The 21,472-nt window shown below is 32.0% G+C and overlaps 1 protein-coding gene across 8 annotated transcripts; it reads left to right on the top strand.

Annotated features, from left to right (window-relative positions):
- The first annotated feature begins 6,570 nt into the window (after positions 1 to 6,570).
- Positions 6,571 to 19,587, top strand: LOC114296641 (lysophospholipid acyltransferase LPEAT1). 8 transcript variants are annotated; one of them, XM_028240953.2, is made up of 9 exons: positions 6,571 to 7,661; positions 9,280 to 9,399; positions 9,552 to 9,589; positions 9,677 to 9,741; positions 10,820 to 10,888; positions 12,065 to 12,198; positions 13,858 to 13,998; positions 18,552 to 18,615; positions 18,995 to 19,587. In XM_028240953.2, exons 1-9 carry the CDS (start codon positions 7,137 to 7,139, stop codon positions 19,012 to 19,014), a joined length of 1,176 nt encoding a protein of 391 aa, XP_028096754.2. In that variant the 5' UTR covers positions 6,571 to 7,136; the 3' UTR covers positions 19,015 to 19,587. The 8 variants fall into 8 exon arrangements, 6 of the variants coding, with proteins under 6 accessions (XP_028096754.2, XP_028096755.2, XP_028096753.2 ...); XM_028240954.2 differs by having other exon boundaries at positions 19,225 to 19,587; XR_014365203.1 differs by having other exon boundaries at positions 6,849 to 7,661; positions 12,065 to 12,289; positions 13,404 to 13,998.
- Positions 19,588 to 21,472: the final 1,885 nt, after the last annotated feature.

Below are 21,472 nucleotides of genomic sequence, written 5' to 3' on the forward strand. Positions count from 1 at the left end.
ATAGAACTTTTAGCACCAAAATAAGGGAAAAAGTTTACTGCCAAAAACAAAATTTAGGAGGCAAAAACAAATAAAAAATTGAAAGGCCCATGAACAATACCTCGCTTGTCCTGGCGAGGTACTGTAGCTCACAACCATCCTAGCGATGCTTGAGCGAGTTTGATGGAGCAGTTTTTCACCCTTCCAAGCTCGCTTCCATGGCTGAAAAGAGAGAATGGCTATACTGCTGGAGATGTTCTAAGAGGTTATTGGTCATATTAAGCCACGAATTCTCAACAACATCAATAAAATTATAGTGACAAAACCAGGTTGCTTCACATCTAAAAGGCCTATTCTAAGGGTTAAAGGGGTGCATACCTTGGGTGAAGACCACTAAGGGGGAATGGTCTGAGTATGTGCGAGGTAGAGTCCTTACAGTGCCTTCGGGGAAGAGAGCTCTCCATTGGTCATTGCTCATTGCTTTGTCCAAGCATGCCATTGTGTTGGCCAAACCTTGTCTGTTGTTGGTCTAGGTAAGTCTAGGACCTACATTGCCCAAGTCAATGAGGTTTCAATTATTTATTATGTCTCTGAATCTCTGTGATCTGGTAAAGTTATAGTTGGGGGAGAAGCTCCTTTTTTCACTTAGGTCAGTGAAGTCATTGAAGTCTCCAGCAACCAACCAAGGTTGGTTCATGTTGTTAGCTGTCCTCTCTAGTTCCTCCCAGAGATTATCCCGGGTTGTTAGATTGGAGTTGGCGTAGACTGCAGAAAAAATCCATTCTTCATAGTCTTCTTTGTGGATGGTGGCTTGAATATATTGGTTAGAGACAGAAGAGGTTCGAACATTAACGTGGTCTATATCCCAAAGCATCCAGATTTCCTCCATTCTACTTATTGGATCAACTACTGTAGAGGCTGAGAAGCCCAGATTGTTGAAGAAGTTCCCTAGGGAGCTAAATTTAACTTTTGTTTTCATGAGGACCAATATTTCAGGTTTATGAGTTCTCTTAGTTGTGTGCATATTGCATTATTTGTGATGAGGGGGCATTTGGTTTGCCCTGCTTGCTTTTAAGACTTCTATACTTGATAGTTGAGGATGCAATGGTTTGGAGATATCAAAACTTCTGCCAATAAGACAGTTAAAAGTTATTCTCCTTTTCACCACAACTGATATATTAAGGCTAGGTTTAGATTTTGAATTTCTCAAGATAAAGGAATATGTTAGTGAAATTAAATTATTTGTACATTTTTATTTCTTTATGGATAATTAAATAATAATAATATATATATATATATATTATTATTACCTATTATATCTATTCATTGTCTATTTCACATATCAGAACTTTAAATTGAGAAGTATACTGTTTGAAACTTAAAATGTAAAACTCTCCCAAATTGCAGAATCACAAGGTCTATCACAGATTAAATTTACAAATCAATAATTGATTGTAGATGTGATTTTTTTTCCCCCCACGGGGGGTGGGATGAGTAAGCCAAAGTTTTAAAATTAAATTATCAATAGTATCAAGGTCTATCACAGATTAAATTTACAGTTCAATGATTGATTGTAGATGTGATTTTTATTTTTTAAAAGGAAAAAAAAAAAGGACCTTTGTATCTAGAGGGAATTAGCAAAACTTATAAAATTAATTATCAATTAAAAAATTACATAGCTGTGAATTAACTATTTGAAAGTGATTCGACTCTTCTATCAACCTCTTCGTCTGATTACTATTGAAGAGTCGGCACAAATAATCAATGCACAAAGTGATCAAACTACTCTAGCTGATATGTGGTATTTGTAAAAAAAAATATTAGAGTTTTCAGAAGTTCTATTAAAATTTTTACCAAATGTCTCATGTGAGTGTGAGATTCATATGAGATTCACATGATGTGGGTCTCACACCCATGTGAAATATTTGGTAGAAATTTTGATAAAATTTTTAGAATTTCTAATATTACTCTTTCATAAAACTACTCAAATATCAATTTATTGAGATGCATATGTATCAAAGTCTTTTGATAACATATAATTAGACTAAAATTTCCCGCTTTCAAAAACTTCTAGGATTTATGCATATATAAATCAAGAAACCGGAGCCTAACGTATATAAGGTTGTCAAAAGGAGAAATTTCAATGCAGTGTTGGTTTTGAAAAAAAAAAAAAAAAAATTACAATTTTTTTTAGAAGTATTAATAATTAAAAATATAATTTTTTTTTCATCAATTTGTAATTATTTTTTGACGACTCTACTTAGTAATTTTCCCTTTTCAAAGTTTAGAAATATAATTGGACAAAATATTGTACATCCGCTCACAGATACAACACCATACGGTAATGTATTCATTTTACCTTTCACAGTTACATTTACTTTTTTATTTATTTACGATACTACATGTAAAATATATAACTATTATTTTATTTGTATTTAATAGAAATATCAAAACAATAAATTTCCAAACAAACAAAAAGTCAAAATTTCGTACAAACAATATAATTGATTTTTTTAATAATTGACTAAATAATGACAATATTTTTTATTTATTTATAAGGTATCATAATCTAAAATGTTCTAAAATATATTTTAACTCTTATCTATCTAAATATTATATAAGAAAAATGAGGTTTTTAACCCACAAATTTTGTAGAATTTTTAATATCCCAATCTTAATTTTTTAATTTAAAAAAATAAATAACTTCAGCATTTATTGACTTCTTCCAACCCACAAACCTTTTTGACTTTTATTATAGTTACTGCAGCACCCTTTTCAACTTCTCCCATACATTATGGTTCGTGATGGGATTGTTAAATTATTTTTATAAAAAATATAATTTATATATTAAAAAAATATCTAAATCAAATATAAATATCTATATCTATATATTATATAAGAAAAATGGGGTTTCTAATGAGAAGCCTCCTAAGAGCTCTAAACTCTCATTCTAAAATTATTAAACTTTCAATTTATAAAATAGATTAAAAAAATCTATTGGCTGATTTATTTATTTAATTATTTTAGAAATAATAATGGGAAGCTAACAAAAATATTTCATAATCTCTTTCACCAGTTTAAAAAAAATAATAATTAAAACTTGCATTCTTTTTCTGTCCTTCAACAAATCAGATAATATTTTTCATAAAGGTTGTGGGTATCTGTTTATATCTTATATATTATATTATAACATAACAAAAAAAAATTAAAAATCAGATATACAAACAGATAAAATTAATAAATTAGAGTTTTATTTATTCAATTAAAATATTTCTTTTGCCTCTCAATATCAAATTTTAAATTTTAAAAATCTATAAAATCTATCTAAACAAATCTGATTTGAAAATATATCCCACTATCATAATTTAAATAAATAAAACTCACATATCTATCACATATTTAGCTCGCATCATAACTTACTTAAATAATAATAATAATAATTAAAAATAAATAGAAACCACAGATAAATTAAATTTAAAAATAAAAATAAAAACCCCCAACTCTATTTAAAATAAATTTTTTAAAAAATAGAAATCACACAAAAATAAAGAAGATAAGAATTTAGATATGGATCTCAAACAGATATAACAATATCTAAATTTGAATTATGATTTAATAATATAATTATCTATTTTTTTGATGTATATCTATCAAAATTTTAAATAACTTAATATGACAAATTAATTAATTTTCTAATTGATTTTTCAATTTATAAAATAGATTTTTAAAAAAAATATTGACTGGTTTATTTATTTAATTATTTTATAAATAACAATTATCCTTTAATTTATGAATTTCAAATGGAAAGATATCAAAAATATTTTATAATCTCTTCATGCTAATCTCTCTCACCGATTTTCCAAAAAAAATTAAAACTTGTCTGCCTTCTCTCTTCCCAAAAAAATTAGATAATATTTTTCATGAAAGTTGTGAATATCTATCTATATCTTATATATTATATTATAACATAACAAAAAAAAACTAAAAATCAGATATACAAACAGATAAAATTAATAATTTTTATTTTTATTTATTCAGTTAAAATCTTTCTTTTGCATATCAATATCCAATTTTAAGTTTTAAAAATCTTTAAAGTTTTTCTAAACAAATCTAATTTGAAAATATCTTCCATCATTATACTTTAAATCAATAAAACCCACATGTCTATCACAAATTTAACTATCATCATAACTTACCTAAATAATAATAATTAAAAAAAATAGAAACCATAGATAAATTAAATTGGAAAAAAAAATAGAAACCCACAACTCCATTTTAAGTAAATTGAAAAAAAAAACCACACAAAAATAAAAAATAAAATGATAATAATTTAGATATGGATCTCAAAAAAATATGATAATATCTAAATTTGAATTATGATTTAGTAATATAATTATCTATTTTTCTTATATATATCTATCAAAATTTTAAATCACTTAATGGGATAAATTAATCAATTTTTAAGTCTTATTTAAAGAATAATATGATTAGTCATCCCAATTCCTAGACTTCACGGGCACTAGCGGATGAGCTAACGGATTGAATTATGTGAGGTCTAAATTATTGGAGGTAACATTCTTTCATTTCATAAATTTATTTGTTTTTTGAATAAAAAAAAATTATTTGTTTTTTAATTTTATTTTTTTCTATGTATGATTCTCTCTCTTTGCTATTGGTTTGGTTTTGGTTTCGGTTTTAGCGAGATTTATGTGTTTGTTTATAGGTTTGCATGGTAGAGAATAATTATTGGTGATTATGGTTACAATTGAAGTATCTATGTCCGTTATATGCCAAAGATTTTGATCGGATTTTGTTTTCTTCAATGGAAACCATAAAATTGGAGTAAAAAAAATAGGTATCAAAATTTTTTATTTTTTATTGTCATTTTATTTTATAGAAAATGTGAAAATTTATTGAGAATTCAAGATTTTACTATAACGTTAGATAAATTTAAAACTTTTAAATATCATTATGTTATTTATTTTTATCCTCTTTTTATCCCATTATACAATTGCAGCTATTTGTTAATTTGTTAATTATAATTCAATTAATTGAAAATAAAAGTTTAATATAACTTTTCATATATATTATAGCTAATTTGTTACGGCTATAGTTGTATATAATAGCATAATATATAGAGATAATCTCTAAATATAATTTTTATTTTTTTAAGTGATTAAATAGTCCATCTTAAATAGTATGTAAAAGAGTTAGATGGCTTCTTTTACATCTAAAAAACCCAATCTATTTTTTTTTTTACTTTTTAAAATTTTAAATTAAAACATCAATTGTTTATGTCTATAAAACAAAACTAATAAACATATATCCAAAAGCTACACATTTTTTTTAAATTTTTTTAATATGTAGGATATTTACAAATGAAAAATGTTTGACGTCTCAATTTTTTTTCCATAATTTGACTTATAATGATGTAATCATAAGTGTCAATTTCTATAAAAATATAAGAAAAGAATTAATTAAATTATACATTTCAACCAATCATATACTCAAACTTTGGCTATTTCAAGATATTATTTCACTATAATTCCAATTAAAATAATCTTCAACCTTAATATTTTTTTATCAAATTATAATTTGATAAAAATTTAAATAGATGAAATGTTGAAAATTATTATTTTTTCCATCAAAATTGGTGAAAAGAAAAAAAAATGGAATAAGAATGAAATTCTTTTAAAAATTGATAAAAATTTAATGAAAAAATTAAGTAATTCATATTAAATCAAAAAAATTATTCAAATTTAAAATCAAATTAGATAAAAAAAATTAAAAGAAAATGATGAAAGTTTGAAAATATTTTGAAACCTTCTTATTATTAAAGACTAGAAATTCACGTGTGTATTATATTCATAATGTATTTTTAGTTATGAAATTGAATAAAAAGAAATGTAACTTAAATTATTGGATTAATAATAGAAACATCGTATTAATTATTGTTAAATATCACTTCACTTCACATTTAATAATAAAATTGTATATTGTATATTTGTCTCATTTAATCAGATTTAACTTTTTTTTTTAATACAAATTATCAAAATTGCACTAATTATGTATATTTAATTTTTTATACTAATAATTTAAAAATTTATAAACATAAAAGTTAACTTATAAATTTTATGTATACTACAAGATAAAATATTAAATTATTTTAAGATAATTATAATATTTTTTTTAATTTATAAAATCTCGTACATAACATGGGTTGCCACTAATTTTTTTTTTTTAAATAAATAAATAAGAGTTGCACATAAAACATTAAATGGCAAAATATATTTTACATGAGGTTATTCATTAAAATTATCCATTAAATTTATTAACACAATAAAATTATCAACAAAAAATGTGTTACATCTGGTTCATTGAAATAAAAGTATAACAAAATATATATATATATTTTTTTTATCTTTCATAAGGAACTATGAATAGAATTTTATTTTTTTAATTAAATTAAACATCAAAGTAAATATTTTAATAGATATTAGTAATGTTATACTGTTGGAATCGTGGAATTGGTTTGCTGATTATTTGATCTGTCATCTGACAACAAGCTACGGATACGGGTGACAATGGCAGTAAATAAGTGTTATATCAGTCATCTAATTAATTATTTAAACGGTCGATCGGTATGTACAAATTTAAATAATTTGAGCAAACTCAAATTCAAAAATTATCCTAATTTGTGTATATTGATTGACCGGTACAAAACTTATTTATCACGACGATTCTCACTTTTATCAATCGCGAATATCACTTTATTACCCAATGACCAGCCAAATGAGTATTCGGATGACCAGTAATTCGGGCAATTTAGATAAGTTAAAATTCGAATGACGTGGCATTACTCCTAAATCAATCAGTCAATAGATGAGACCTTACAATACTTACGATGAAGACGCACACATATTGCGATTGGGGTGATGGTGGTGGTGGGCGTATTTTAAGGATTTAACCGGGGCACAAAGCATCCACAACGATGATGATACTTTACCAGATCTACAAACCAAACGTGTACTCATTCACGTTCACGTTCACGTTCACAAATCTGATCATATTCCTTTCTCTAAATCACAACAACAACAACAACAACAACAACAACAACAATGGCGATCCAGTAGTAGACCCACCCATACCAAACATCAATGGAGTCCGAGCTCAAAGACCTAAACCCCAACTCCAACTCCAATCAACAATCTTTAGACCCCATCGATGAGGCCTCGAGCAAAGACGACCGTCCTCTCCTCAAACCCGACGACTCGGCACCATTGAGTCCGCCACCTATCTCCGCCGCCAACATCGAAGAGTTAGAGAAAAAATTCACCGCCTTCGTCCGCAACGATGTCTACGGCACCATGGGCCGCGGAGAGCTTCCCTGGACCGAGAAGGTTCTGCTCGGAATCGCATTCCTTACTCTCGTCCCGATCCGAGTCGTCCTCGCGATGACGATACTGGTTTTCTACTACTTGATTTGCCGAATCTGTACGTTGTTCTCGTCGCCGAATCGGGAGGAGGAACAGGAGGATTACGCGCACTTGGGAGGGTGGAGGAGGGCTGTGATTGTTCGGTCCGGGAGGTTTCTCTCTAGGGTTATGCTTTTCGTTCTAGGGTTTTATTGGATTAAAGAGACAAATCGGAGTCCAGACATTGATGGGAAATTGAATACTGAGGTACTAATTTCGGAGCTCATAAGTTTGTTTTTTGGTTTCTTGATATTAGGGTTTTGCTTGCAGACTTACAGTACTATTACTGTCAATGTCATCTTTGTCGCAGTACACACCATATCCCCTATTCATGAAATGTATTTAAACCCATCTTTTACTCCATTGCATACGAAATCTCACTGGAGTTTCTCTGATCTTTCTGTTTTTGAAGCAAGAATGGTGAACAAAGACATTAAATTTGATGATGATGATAGCACATGTTTTTAAAGGTTTAATAGAATTAGATTTTTCTCTTTGATGATGATACCACTTGTGTTCTAAGGCTGTTTTATACAAGCTACAGTTTGTAGGTGGCTCTTTTTATCAACTTTTAATTTTCCTTCCATCTTATCTCATGTACCTGAATATGTTACAGACAGTGTTACCCGAAAACATTGATTCCCTAGCGAATTATGTTTTGAAATGCATGTTCCAAATATGGTAAATTTTCATTCCAAAACAGTAAATTTGGCGATTCAAAAAGTTTGTTCTAATATATTTCCTTAAGATTTCCTTGGGAGTAAAGAAAATCAAATATAATGACCTAAAATTTAAGGTAAGTGAAATTTTAACATGAAAAATCATAAAAAATGAGTCATGATGTTCATAAAAATGTGTTGCCAAATGATTAATTTGGGGATTTTTTTTTTTTGGATGTCTAATTGTTTAAAAAACTTATCTAGACTAAAAGTATCTTAAATCCTTGGTGCAAACTATACAAGCTTGTCCCTATTGTACCACAATTTAGGCCTCGTTTGGCAAGAGGCTATTTTAGCCAATTAGCCAAAAAGTTACTAAATTAGCCAAAAAGCCAACAACCCATACCAAAAAGTCAAAGATTCTCTTTTCTCTCTACTTTTTGCACATCTTTTCGTAATTAGCCAAAAAGTCATCCCAAACATACAAGTTTTTTTTACCTACCTTTTTAGCCAAATAGCCAAAAAGTTACTAAATTAGCCTGTTCCCAAACGAGGCCTTAGTATATGTGACGTACTGCTTTCCAATTCCCATTCTCTGTACTGGAACGATCCATGTTTTAGGTAACTTAGGTTAGAGAGTAGTCTCAAAATGACTGGGTTATCATCAACGAACTATGTGGGTGTTTGGGAAGTTGCTATTTTAGTAGGTTATTTTAATTTTTGGCTATTTTAATAGGTTAAAATTTTTGCTTTTGGGTAGATGATTGAATTTTTTTATAGTTGGATGTAATGTTTGTGAGAGAAAGTAAAATGATTATGGGTTTGTTGTGACATTTTGTCTTATTAGCAATTTTAGCCTATTTTGTTTTTTTGTAGATTTTAGCCTAAAAAAGGCTAAAAACTTTCTTGCCAAACACCCCCATAGAACTACTACACTCTAGTTATGAATTGGTCTACCAAAATGGAATCACTAATTTCTGTTTATTTTGTGTTGCTTCACTGGGAAGTCTGATATGATGAGCACATTTTAGAAGTGGATACGTTGTAAAATGATTTGTCTTGGTTAATGTTTCCTTAAATTTGTGCTCTTCCAGAGGCTAATGTGGCAGTATGCTGATCTTTGCTTCCTTTTTTATTTTGGCTCTTTTTTCTTTCTAATTGGTCAGACTGACGTCAAAGATCAATCTGAAGAACCTGAAAGACCTGGGGCTATCATATCTAACCATATATCTCATTTGGATATATTATACCACATGTCTTCCTTCTTTCCAAGCTTTGTTGCTAAGGTGTGCCATCTTGTTGCATTAAAGAATTCGTTGTCACATATGATTTGCATACGCAAGAACTGCTTGAAATTATGTTCAAACCTTTGGCTTTGGTACTGACACATTTCTGTGCTGATTCTGTTGATCTTAACGCTGGACTTTTTCCGCTGAAGAGATCAGTGGCTAAACTTCCTCTAGTTGGTCTCATCAGGTTAGTTCACATCATGTCATCTATTTTTAGTATACTGCATTTGATTGGCTAATAAAGCCTTTGATTGTTATTTCTTGCTTTATGCAGCAAGTGCCTTGGTTGCATTTATGTCCAGCGGGAGTCAAAATCATCTGACTTCAAGGGCGTTTCTGGTACATAAATCTTTGATGTCTTGTCTTAATTAGAATATTGATGAATGATTGAGTAATTATCGTATGTTCCTTGACATGTCTTTCTATGTTTCTTTCTATATTACTATCTGTAAGCATGGTTTCAAGCCTGAGTGGATGTCATACTTATCATGTACTTCCATAGCAAGAGTTAGGATTAAAGCTGAAGTTCACACTCTGCTGCTCTTATGTCACAAGAATCGTATTTTAGATGATAGAGAAATGGCATGCTATTCCACTTTGAGAAGTAGAAAGTTGCTGGTTTATAAAATAAAGATGATTGTCCATGGGTTTTTTGTCAGGGAAAGAAGTAAATGACCAATGTTTGGCTTCAGTGCATGGGCATAATTATGGAAGATTGAACAGTGATACTGTCATGATTTTCAAGATAGGAGAAGTTGTAGCTAAGATACAACATTGCATAATTCGTGTAAACCTATAGAAGTTTAAATTATCGTCAAATAACTGATAGTAATTAGTTTTCATGTCCTTAGATCATTATGAATATACCTTCAATAGACACAAATACAATTAATATATTAAATACGACAACTAATACATCTGAAAACATATTGGGTGCCTTAGAAATAACTCAATATTGTACAATTGGTCTACTTAATGGGACCTCTTATTGCACATCCCATTTTTTTCCTTTCTTTGCTATCAACTATATTAGATAAATGTGTTTTACAAATTGATGGAGGTAATGGTGTGGGCCATGTCCAAATTTGACAGACGTCTGCTGCCCTCATCATGTATTAGGAGAAATTATGAAACGAAAAAAAGAAAAAACTTCGATTCCATAGTATTGAGATTTTGATTTTGAGCATTGGTCGTGGAATAATTAAGACAGCTTTTCTTCTTACCGAGCTCATTATATACACTATACAGTTTCTGTCTTTTACAGCTCATAATGGGGACAGTTCCTTTAGTATATGCAGATATTTTCTCATAATGTAGTTTTGTTTATCTCAACAAGCCGAGAACAGTTATTTTATTTTACCGTAATCAGAATGTTTGCAGAGATTTTGAGTCTTTTGACCCCTATTGTTGCTTGCAGGTGTTGTCAACGAAAGAGTTCAAGAAGCTTATCGGAATAAGTTTGCTCCAATGATGATGCTTTTCCCAGGTTACTATTTTGATGTTATAAGTACACTGGTGTCTTTGTGATGCCTGCTTGTTTTTATCGTTCATTGCCTATCAATAATGTGACTTTTTTTGTGCTAACCTGAGGCTGCTCTAATTATTTCCTTCTATTTATTTTGAGGACACAGTAACTATTTGCAGATACTAGTTACTAAAGCTTCCAAGGAACAGAGTAAATATATTTTTAAAACTAAACGAAATTAGTCACCTTGTATTTAGTTGTACTTCTGATAGTGTCCTTGACATGATTTCTTTATACTGTGGTTTGTAGAATTTGTAATTGTTTCTAGTTCTCTATGTATCTAGTGATAATTGTCAGACCAGTCTAGTTTCTTATTTATCTAGTAGTAATTGTCAGTGATCTAGTTCCCTACGTTGGTCAGCAATACCGGTGATTTTCATGGGAGTTTAATCAATTACTTTTGCCTACTCTGTGGTATATATCTTCAAAGTTCTACAGTATGTCTATCACTGGGTCCTGGTACAGTTTTTTGGGTCATGCTACAGTGCAATTTTTTTGGGTGGTTTGGAAGTTTAAAAGATCTGTTTCTGTCCTTCATATCTTTTCACTTTGTTTGACAACATTTGGTTTCTCTCATACTATACCATTATTATGCATGCACATGTCTTAAATTCTTGAAGTATGTTTAAAAAGTTGCATAGGAGTCTATAGCATACAATGAATTTGTCATCATTCATAATATCCAGAAAATTAATTTAATTATTTAATTAATATTAGGTCTTTGATCTCCCCAATTTCTTTATATAGGGAGCATTTCATTAATTTAATGAAATGCATAAAACCTTCAGTCAAATCTTTTTGAGCATTTATCCTGTAATTTGGAGATAGGCATTAGTTTATTAATGCTAAACAGTTTGGGTTTGGCTCTATAATGCATTTTTCTCAATTTTTCTAGCTTCAAGGAATCAAGGAAATTTAAGTGAAATCAATAGAACATGAAATTTTGTAGATCTCATGTCAGTTTAACAACTTTGTGGCTATTGATTGAATATCCAGTGTCTATATTGAAGAAAAATAATGACCTCTCTTTTCGCTTATATATATATATATATTTATTTTATGGAATTCAGTAGTTGGTAGTGGGATTAGGTCCAGAGTGCTGTTTCAGTTGTATAATTGCTTTTGTATTTACTACAGAGGGCACAACTACAAATGGAGACTTCCTCCTCCCATTTAAGACTGGTGCATTTCTTTCTAAAGCTCCAGTTCGTCCAGTGATTTTAAGATATCCATACCAGAGATTTAGTCCTGCCTGGGACTCCATTTCTGGGGTGAGTATTTATTTCACAATTCCAACTTGCATGATCTCTAAAACCAAACAATGAAGGCTGAGCTTATGTAGTTCTGGATCTAAAAATTAAGGCTCCGTTTGGTGGAGTTTTCAAAATCTAGTTCCACACTTACTTTTGAGTGTGGTGTTTGTTTAGGGTTTTCAAATTATAATTCTACACTCATTTCTCAAAACTTAATTCAAAACATAATCATTACTTTTCAAAACTCATAACCAAACACATAATTCAAAACTCTTTTCAAAACTCCATTCAAATCAATATTTTAAAAATATTTTAATTTTGTTAAGATTTTAAATATTTTAATATTTAAATATGTTACAATTTTTTTAATTTTTTAATTTTTTTAATTTTTTGAATATTTTTAAATATTACGATTTTAATTTTTTAAATTTTAAAATATTTTATAAAAATAAATTCAAACTCTATTTTATAAAAATATTTTTAAATATTTTAATTTTTTTGTTATGTATTTGGTTACGATTTGAGTGTAGAGTTGTGAAAGTAGTATGGAGTTTCGAGTTATGTGTTTGGTTATGAGTTTTAAAAATAATTTTTTAATTGAGTTTTGTTTTATGTGTTTGGTTACGATTTGAGTGTAGAATTGTTTTTAAATTTAAAATATTAAAATTTTAAATTATTTTAATTTTTTAAATATTTAAATTATTTAAATTTTTACGATTTAAAATTTTTGAATATTTATTTTAATTTTTTACTTATTAAATTTTTTAGATTATTTAAATTATTTAAATATTTATAATTTAAATTTTTTGAATATTTATTTTGAAAAAAAATTATTTCCTTTGTAGTATTTTCAATTAAAAAATTGATTAATGTTATTTTTTGTTAATAATAAATTTTTTTAATTGAATTTTAAAAAGAGTTTGGTTATGAGTGTTGATCAAAATTTTCAATAATGTGAAAGTAATGTGTTTTGTTATGAGTTATAACAATTTGAATTAAGTTTTGAAAACTCTTTTCAAAACTCATAACCAAACAAATTTTCTTACTTCACATGTCAAATCAAACTTTCAAAACTCAATTCTACACTCAATTCAACACTTTATTCAAAAACCATAACCAAACAAATTTTCTACACTCAAATCATAATTCTAAAACACACAAACTCAAAATACAATTCATATTTTCAAATCATAGTTACAAAGCTCTACCAAACGGAGCCTAAGTCAATAGAACTAAGTGATTCCATGGTCATGGTTATATTTGTTTTTTGCTTTTGCTTTATTTTTAGCCAAATTATTAATGGGACTTAGAAATTATGTATGATTTGTTTTTGTATGTAAGCCAAGCAATTACTTTGGGGCTTGTTTGGTGCAGTTTTTGTAAGCTGAAAGCTGATAATAAAAAAGTAGATGCCAAAAGCGCCCCTCCTAACTTCCACTTGATTAGCTTTTTTCAACTTATTTAAGTTATTTTTGCTTAATAAGTGATAAGCAAAAACTGCACCAAATAGTTTTGGCACAAACTCCCAAAATAAGAAAAGCTATAAGCAACTCATGTAAGCTCACCAAACAGCCTCTTTGTCCTGTGCAATAAAATAAATGAAAAATATAAGATTGAAGACGTTGTCATTTAGTTTGTGATTTTCTCCTGTGGTGACAACATGTATCTCATTTATAGGTGCGCCACGTAATTTTTCTGTTTTGTCAATTTGTAAATTACCTCGAGGTTACACGGTTACCTGTCTACTACCCTTCACAGCAAGAGAAGGATGATCCAAAACTTTATGCTAATAATGTCCGAAGGTTGATGGCTCGGGAGGTATGCATTTTCCTTCAGTTTCTGATAATTAAAGTTGTAATTTTGAATAGAATCACATATGAGCTAACTAGCTTTCAAATTCCTCATAGGATGAATGCTTACCAAAAAGGAAAAAGAAAGACAAAAAGATGGCCTTATTAGATATATATTTGGTTAATTTGTACAAAACGAATTGAGGGTATGTTCAAAGAGTAAAACATTGAAATCCAGAATTGTAGGTGTAGTTGAATGTTCATGGAGCCTGGCTTCCAAATATCTTGCAGAAGTTACACTCACATTAAATTTCCCAAGTCTAGATTTTTTAAGTAATGGGATTTTTACCCACAGGTTAAAAATAAACTACCCTTTGTATAGTATGCAATTCTAGAGAATAACTAATGTGGAGTAAAGTAGAGGATTGCTTATGCTTTTTCCACTGAGAAACTTAGACATGCTTAGAATGTTGGTGGGTTTTAACCGGGCTCTTTTAGGGAAATGGTTGCGGCGTTTTGCTATGGAGAGGGAGCGGTTATGGAGGAGGATGGTGGTGGCGAAGTATGGGGTGGCCAGAGGGGGGTGGTGCTCGAAGAGGGTGGTCCATCCTCATGGTCGTGGGTTGTGGAAAGGGATTTGGCTAGGGTGGACGGAGTTTTGGGATAGGACTCGGATTAAGGTGGGGGTAGGGGACAGGACTCGTTTTTCGCAGGATCGGTGGTGTAGCGAGGTGCCTTTGGCGAGTATGTTTCCTGTAACGCCCTCAAAATAAACCCATAAATCATACATTCAAGACATCCATAAACTTAAGAGAATAAAGCATAATTTTATTTATCAGAATATTCTTACAAGAGATACTACATGTTGACAATAAAAGTAAATGCCCTATAGGCTTACAACTTTCTAAGTCAATACTTGAGTTCAACAAAAATAGAGTTTTAACTCTTTACACAAAATAAGCCATTGGCTTGATATACATGTAATACAAAAAGATAATCACAAAAAGATAAGCCTTCAACTTCTACAACCTCCCAAGCTAAGACCTTGGAGGCGGCATATCACCTGCACCTGAAAATAATGTCCCATATAGGGTGAGCCAACGCCCAGTAGAGATATGCTAAACATAATACGAGTAACAACTAAAACATGAGCATTCGACAAATGTTAACACTAGCCAACCAACTTACAGCACAATCCAATTTCATGACAAATATGTCCATGTTTCATTTTACTTTCCTTTACTTAACCAATTCTCAATTCATAAACATGGCTCAGAACCTAGTCAAACAATTAAATGAGATTACAACTCATATCAACAATACTTCCATTTCAAATGAGATAACAACTCATATCAACAATACTTCCATACTTCACAAATGATACACATATTTGCTGTATCAAAGTCATATTAAAACACTTCCATACTTCACAATAGATACACATATTTGTTGAATCAATGGAGTCCATCCCCTATCTCCCCCCAAATAATATCCGGTTTAGGAGTCCATCTCCTATCTCCTCCCAAACCGTAGAGTACATCTCCTATTTCCTCCCACACAATACAATGTATATAAACAATTATCATATGCATGATCAATCAATACACATATTCAATGTATTATTCCAACCGTCATATTCAATGACATATTCAATCGATTAGTTTTAATTCACCTAATCATCATGCAGTGTCTACAACAATCAAGATTATCTTCCATCGATAGCCCAAAGCAATTATTTCTAAACAGATAATAAATGCATCAACAGATAAATTATCAACATTTTCAGAAGTGAGCGATTAATAAATCCAACTCCACCATTTGATCTTATCTTAAGCCAATTTCATCATTTCACAATGAAAGTCATTAATTACACTAATGACCCAACAAAACCCAAATATGGCATTTTTCCTATTTTTTTCAATATTGACCCAATGGTCCAAATATCATTAATAAACATTCATAACTTCATTTTAAAACCCACATATACAAGTTTATTTCAAAGGAAACAAAACCCTCCTTTATATATTTCAAAACTCAAATCCTAACTTTCCAAATCAAATCATTTATACAAAATGCTCAACATCTATGTTAAAGATCATAAAAATGAGTAGTTATCCGTACCTCAAATGGAGAGACCCAAAGGTGATGATGAAGAAATTCGAAATGTTCCAAAACCAAAGATTTTCGGATTAAAATGTAGCCTAAGCCAAGCTCTACACTTTTTGCAAAGAAACTAAGGGAGAAGATCACTCAAGCTAGATGATTTCTTAGAGAGGAGTTGAAGTTTAGAGTGAGAAGCTCTCAAATGGAGGTTTTAAAAAGGTAGAGAGAGAGAATGTCGAAAAAGTGATCCAAAAAACTATTTTTCGGACTGATAAACAAACAGGTACGCTTGAGCGTGGAACGCTCCGCTCGAGCGTTAGACACAGACTTACGCTCGAGCGTCAAAAGCGCCACTCGAGCGCCAGATGCACACTTCCAAAAGTTTTGCAGTCGATGGTCCCTGCTCGAGCGTCCGATGACCTGCAGAATAAAATACTGGGAGATGAATAATCACGCTCGAGCGTCAAAATGCCCGCTCGAGCGGAGAAGCAAAAACAAAAGGGTCTGCTCGAGCGTCAAAAGCCCCACTTGAGGGTGGAGGCCAAAATCTGGACATCAACTCTTGGTTTCCAAACACAATCAACCTGTTTCAAACCTGCCCAACACAATCCAAAACTCAAATACGAAGAGTAAAGGATGGAAATGAGAATATGACAACAATACATCCACGGAACCAAGTTCGAAATGCAATAAACTAAGAAGGGAAAACTGGGATCGCTATATTTCCTATGGTTTATGCTATTGCTGCGGATGGGGAGGAGTTGGTGGAGTCTGTTAGAGTTAGGCAGGGGCAGTTATTTGTTTGGAATGTTCACCTTCGTCGTAATGTGCAAGACTGAGAGTTGGATCAACTGGTGGACTTGCTGGGCGTTTTGTATGGTGTCAAGGATGGGGGGAATGGAGCGGACTCTTTGGTGTGGGATTGTTCGAGATCTAAAGGGGTGTTTTCAGTGTCTTCTTTTTATGGTATGCTTGAGGGGGGGAGTAGGGTAGTGTTTCCTTGGAAGAGCATTTGGGCAATGGGTTCACCTTCCAAGGTGGCTTTGTTTGTTTGGACTGCTGCTTTGGGGAAGATTTTGACTATTGATAACTTGCGTCGGCGGGAACAGGTTCTGATTAATTGGTATTGCATGTGCTGTAGGGATGGGAAAACGGTGGATCACTTGCTTTTACATTGCCCAGTTGCGTCTCAACTTTGAAATTCTATTGTGGCTTTGTTTGGGATGGTTTGGGTGCAACCGGGGTCGATATTGGGTGTGGTTCAAAGTTGGGGTGGGGCTAGGGTGGGGAAGCGGCATTGGAAGGCTTGGGTTTTTGCTTCTCATTGTTTGACATGGTTGTTGTGGTTGGAGCAAAATAGGCGTGTTTTTCAGAATGAGTGCCGTTCTGTTTCCTGGCTTGAGAGTCGGTTGTTGCTGGTTTTGCATAGTTGGGTTTCGGGTTCAGCTGATCCAAGTGTTTTGGTTTTTGTAGATTTTATGGAGGATTTACTTAGATAGTTTGGTTTGGCCCTTTGTGGGTGATTTTTGTATTCCTTGCATCATCTCGATGCTTTTCTAATAAAGTCCATTTATTTATCAAAAAAAAAAAAACATCTTTAGTTTATTTCGTTCTACAACATTATAACACACTTCAAGGTTTCATTGGAACCTTCATGGAGCCATGTGTCAAGGTGGGCTGTATTTATAATCCCAGTCATTTTAAAGTGTGGTGCTGGAGTTGCAGAAAGACCAAGGAAAAATTACAAAAGAAATATTTGGTTTGTGAGTGAGGACTGATTGTAATGGGATTTATTGTTCAGGTTTTTAGCCTATGAAATAAGTTGGTTTTCTATTTTAAGGGTTGTGAATAATAGGATCTCGTGACACAGCTAGGTATTATTCTGGATTTTATTAAAATTTGAGCTCTCAAGGATTGAAGTCCTGTACTGAGGGTAAATAGCACCCAAACATTGATGGAAAATCATATAATAGGAAAGTAAGGGTGAAAAAAGGATTTTGTATTCTGTGATTAGGAATTTAGGATATTAACTTTCTTGGCAGTACTGTGGGGACCTCCTTATTTCGCTATATTAGGCAAAAACAATAGTTACCAAACCTAGGAAAAGTACATAAATTTATTCTTAGAACATGATATGGAAAACCGTGGTTAGATGGGGTTGGAGCTGCTTGCTTTGCTTCTTAGTTGAACAGGATAAATGATGAAGAAATGCATGGAATTGTAAAAGTTACTCGAACATTATGTGCTGTGATGGTAAATACTCACTTTCATGGGCTAGATAGCTCACATGTTTCTGCAAATGGTTGAACTTGCCCAAAAATGAACTGGTCTAACATGTGATCAATAATTGTCAATTTAACTAAGGCAGACGTCACAAACTACTGTTTTGAGTTCTGGGTTCTGTACTTTAAAACATGCTGTTAAATTTGCTTATATATCATGGCAACTGGTTTGATTTGCTGTTTCTTTTGTTTGCAGGGTAATTTGATACTGTCAGATATTGGTTTGGCAGAGAAACGAATATATCATGCTGCTCTCAACGGTAATAATAGCCTGCCTAGCGTTTTGCATCAGAAAGACGATTGATAATTTTATGGCCTCGCTCTCAAAAGATATCTAGGCCCCAGTTGGGTTTCTTAGTCTCCATGGTATTTGATTTTTTGAATATAGATGGTGGTTATCTCTGCATACTGAGACAAAAACAAACATTGGTGTGCTATAGCACTCTTGTAATGTTCTAATTCATAGTAACATATGACCATTAAATCAAGTGCTATGATGTGCTTGTTGATCTTTTCTCCCCAATTAAGCGTCCAGTTTAAGGACGAACTTGGTTTTAATGTTTTTTGCATGCTCAATATAACCCATTTGGCAGGAATGCGCATCTGTTAATCTGAAATATCTCTTTCGTGTTCCTGCAGGTTCCTTTTGCCAACAGTAAATTTGGATTCGCCATCTGTATAGTCATTGTATTAGTCTATTATTTACGAACAGTGAAGTAGAAATTTATATCTAGAAAATTGTGATTGAACAAACTTTATTATTACCTTGTCCGGATGCAAATGAATCTGTCTGGACTTTGGATTGCTTTCGAGTTTGGTGCCATTTTTCAAAGCTGGCCTTTTTCTGATGTTTCTGCATTTGATTTTAGGTTAATAGAGATCCAGAAAGTTGATTTGTTTTGGTTAAAGTGGATCGGGCAACTCCAATATAGCTGTTTTCTGCTGTTGAACCATTGTTGTATTGTTCCCAAGGATCACTGCTTTCAGTTGTGATCTTTTCTCCTTTACTTGTATCTCATTATTTTTTTCTATTTCTTTTTTTTTTTAAAGTTTCCTCCGTGGGGAGCTGTAATTGTGGTTTGAAAATGAGTTTCTTGTGGTTGTTTGGACCTAGTTGTATTTGCCAAATCAAAAGCTCCTTATGGCGGAGTTGGGTTGGGGGATCATTGTCGGATTCAGTGTCATTCTCTTGATAACAGGCAACCCATGCACATTTTGCATGATTATTTGAAGTCGCATGCCCGTGATTAGGTTGTAATATTTTCTTTTTAAATTGTATTTTTGTAGATAATAAGACTATCTTCTGAAAATTATATTAATTTTTAATACTTTCTTGCAGTACTCAAAAGAGCAAGAGCACCCTCACATTGTAGACGACACATTCTTTAGGCACTCAAAAAATTCTTGAATAGACTACAAAAAACTCTTATTTGCAATGTATCCAAGGCTAAAGTCAACCTAGGCAAATGATGCAGGTAAATTGAGCAAAGGAAACTGCAAATTACATCTAAATTGCTATCCGTTTGTTTTGGCTTAAAACATTTTTCATTTTATCCCCAATTTCTTTGGTGTTTGGTACATAAAAAAAAAAAAAAAAAAAAAAAAAAAGAAAAAAAAAAAAAAAACAGAAAAAAGACGAGTTAGATCAATGAAAATGAAGGTGTTGGCTACATATTTTGTAAAAGCCAGTTACAGTTCGACACGTGGCAGAGTAAGGGTAATAAAGGAAGGTTATTCAAGCCTTTGATACCGATCGTACACGTGGCAATAAATATTGGTCCTCACATGATCTGAGTAACACTAGATCAATAACGGGATGCAAGATGACATATCTTCAACGGTTACTCATATTCAAATTCAAGTATAAGAGGGAAGCTTAACTGCCAGTAATGGCGTAATGGAGCTACTTGTAAGGAAGCATGATCAGCGATCATGGAGGAGCAGTTCGACGGTTCGAAGTGCAGTTCGAAGGTCATCACTGACGAGTATAAATAGCAGGGCAGCCCCCAGAAAAAAGGACGGACTTAGATCATACAAATCAGTCATTTACTTCATATATTTTCTTTTCCAGTCTTTTACATTTCCAGTCTTTAAATACCTGTTCTTTAAATACCTGCACTTTAAATACCCGCACTGCACTTTGATTCATAGGAGTAGCTTCAAGTAGATTCAAGTAGAGTGCTGTTGTAAACCTCTCTGAGGCTGAGTTCGGACCATTGTAAGTGTTCATTTTTATGAAATACTTCAATTGTTCTTCATATTACTGTTATTTCTATTAACTTCTCCTAAGTCAAGCCACCAGTAAAAGTCCTCTTCATTGAGGCTGAAAAGAACTAAAACACAATCGTCTGATAATTGGTTGGCAATCACAATTTCTGTAAGGACTGATTGATCCTTGCTGGCACGCTCACATTCACAAAAATACCCTTCGAAAAGTCAAAAAGCCAACATATATTTTTGGCACGCCCAGTGGGACTTAATTAAAAATGGCTAGAAGAAGACGACAAGGAGAAAATGAACGCTTGGAAGAAGGCGTGGAAGGAGAGGTAGAAATACCAAATCCAGAGGATAATGTGGTAACACATCCTGTGGAAACTCCTATATTGTCAGAACCTATGGTCGAACAGACCAGTACTTCTGGACAAGAACCATATGTTCATATTATTGGACAAAACCAAGGAATTGGACCGTCCACTGTGTCATTTATTCAACCAACAAATCCATGGGATGGTTTAGTAAATGCCATGGGACAACAATTAATGAACACAATGGAAAGGTGGGCAACATCCTTTTTGGATCGAATGAATAACCACCAACCAACAAACACAAGACACACGGAGGAAGTCGTAAATGTCCCCCAACAAAGATTGGCTAGAGAAAAACAGCCTATGCAAGTTAATGGACAGTATAATGGTCAAACTAGTAATCAGAACTATGAAAGACCATCACCTCAGTCTTGGTATGAACCCATTTCAAGGCCTATAGCAGGCCAAAATGCCTCAGTACTTAATAATCAAGCCACACAAGTTGGTGGATCTGGCCAAATACAAGAAACTGGCATAAGAATGGTTACAAACCCCATGTTCGAAGCCATACCTGGTACAAGGGGGTACACTA

This window comes from Camellia sinensis, chromosome 3, assembly GCF_055761805.1.
Source record: "Camellia sinensis isolate YWXY chromosome 3, ASM5576180v1, whole genome shotgun sequence".
Lineage (NCBI taxonomy): Eukaryota > Viridiplantae > Streptophyta > Magnoliopsida > Ericales > Theaceae > Camellia > Camellia sinensis.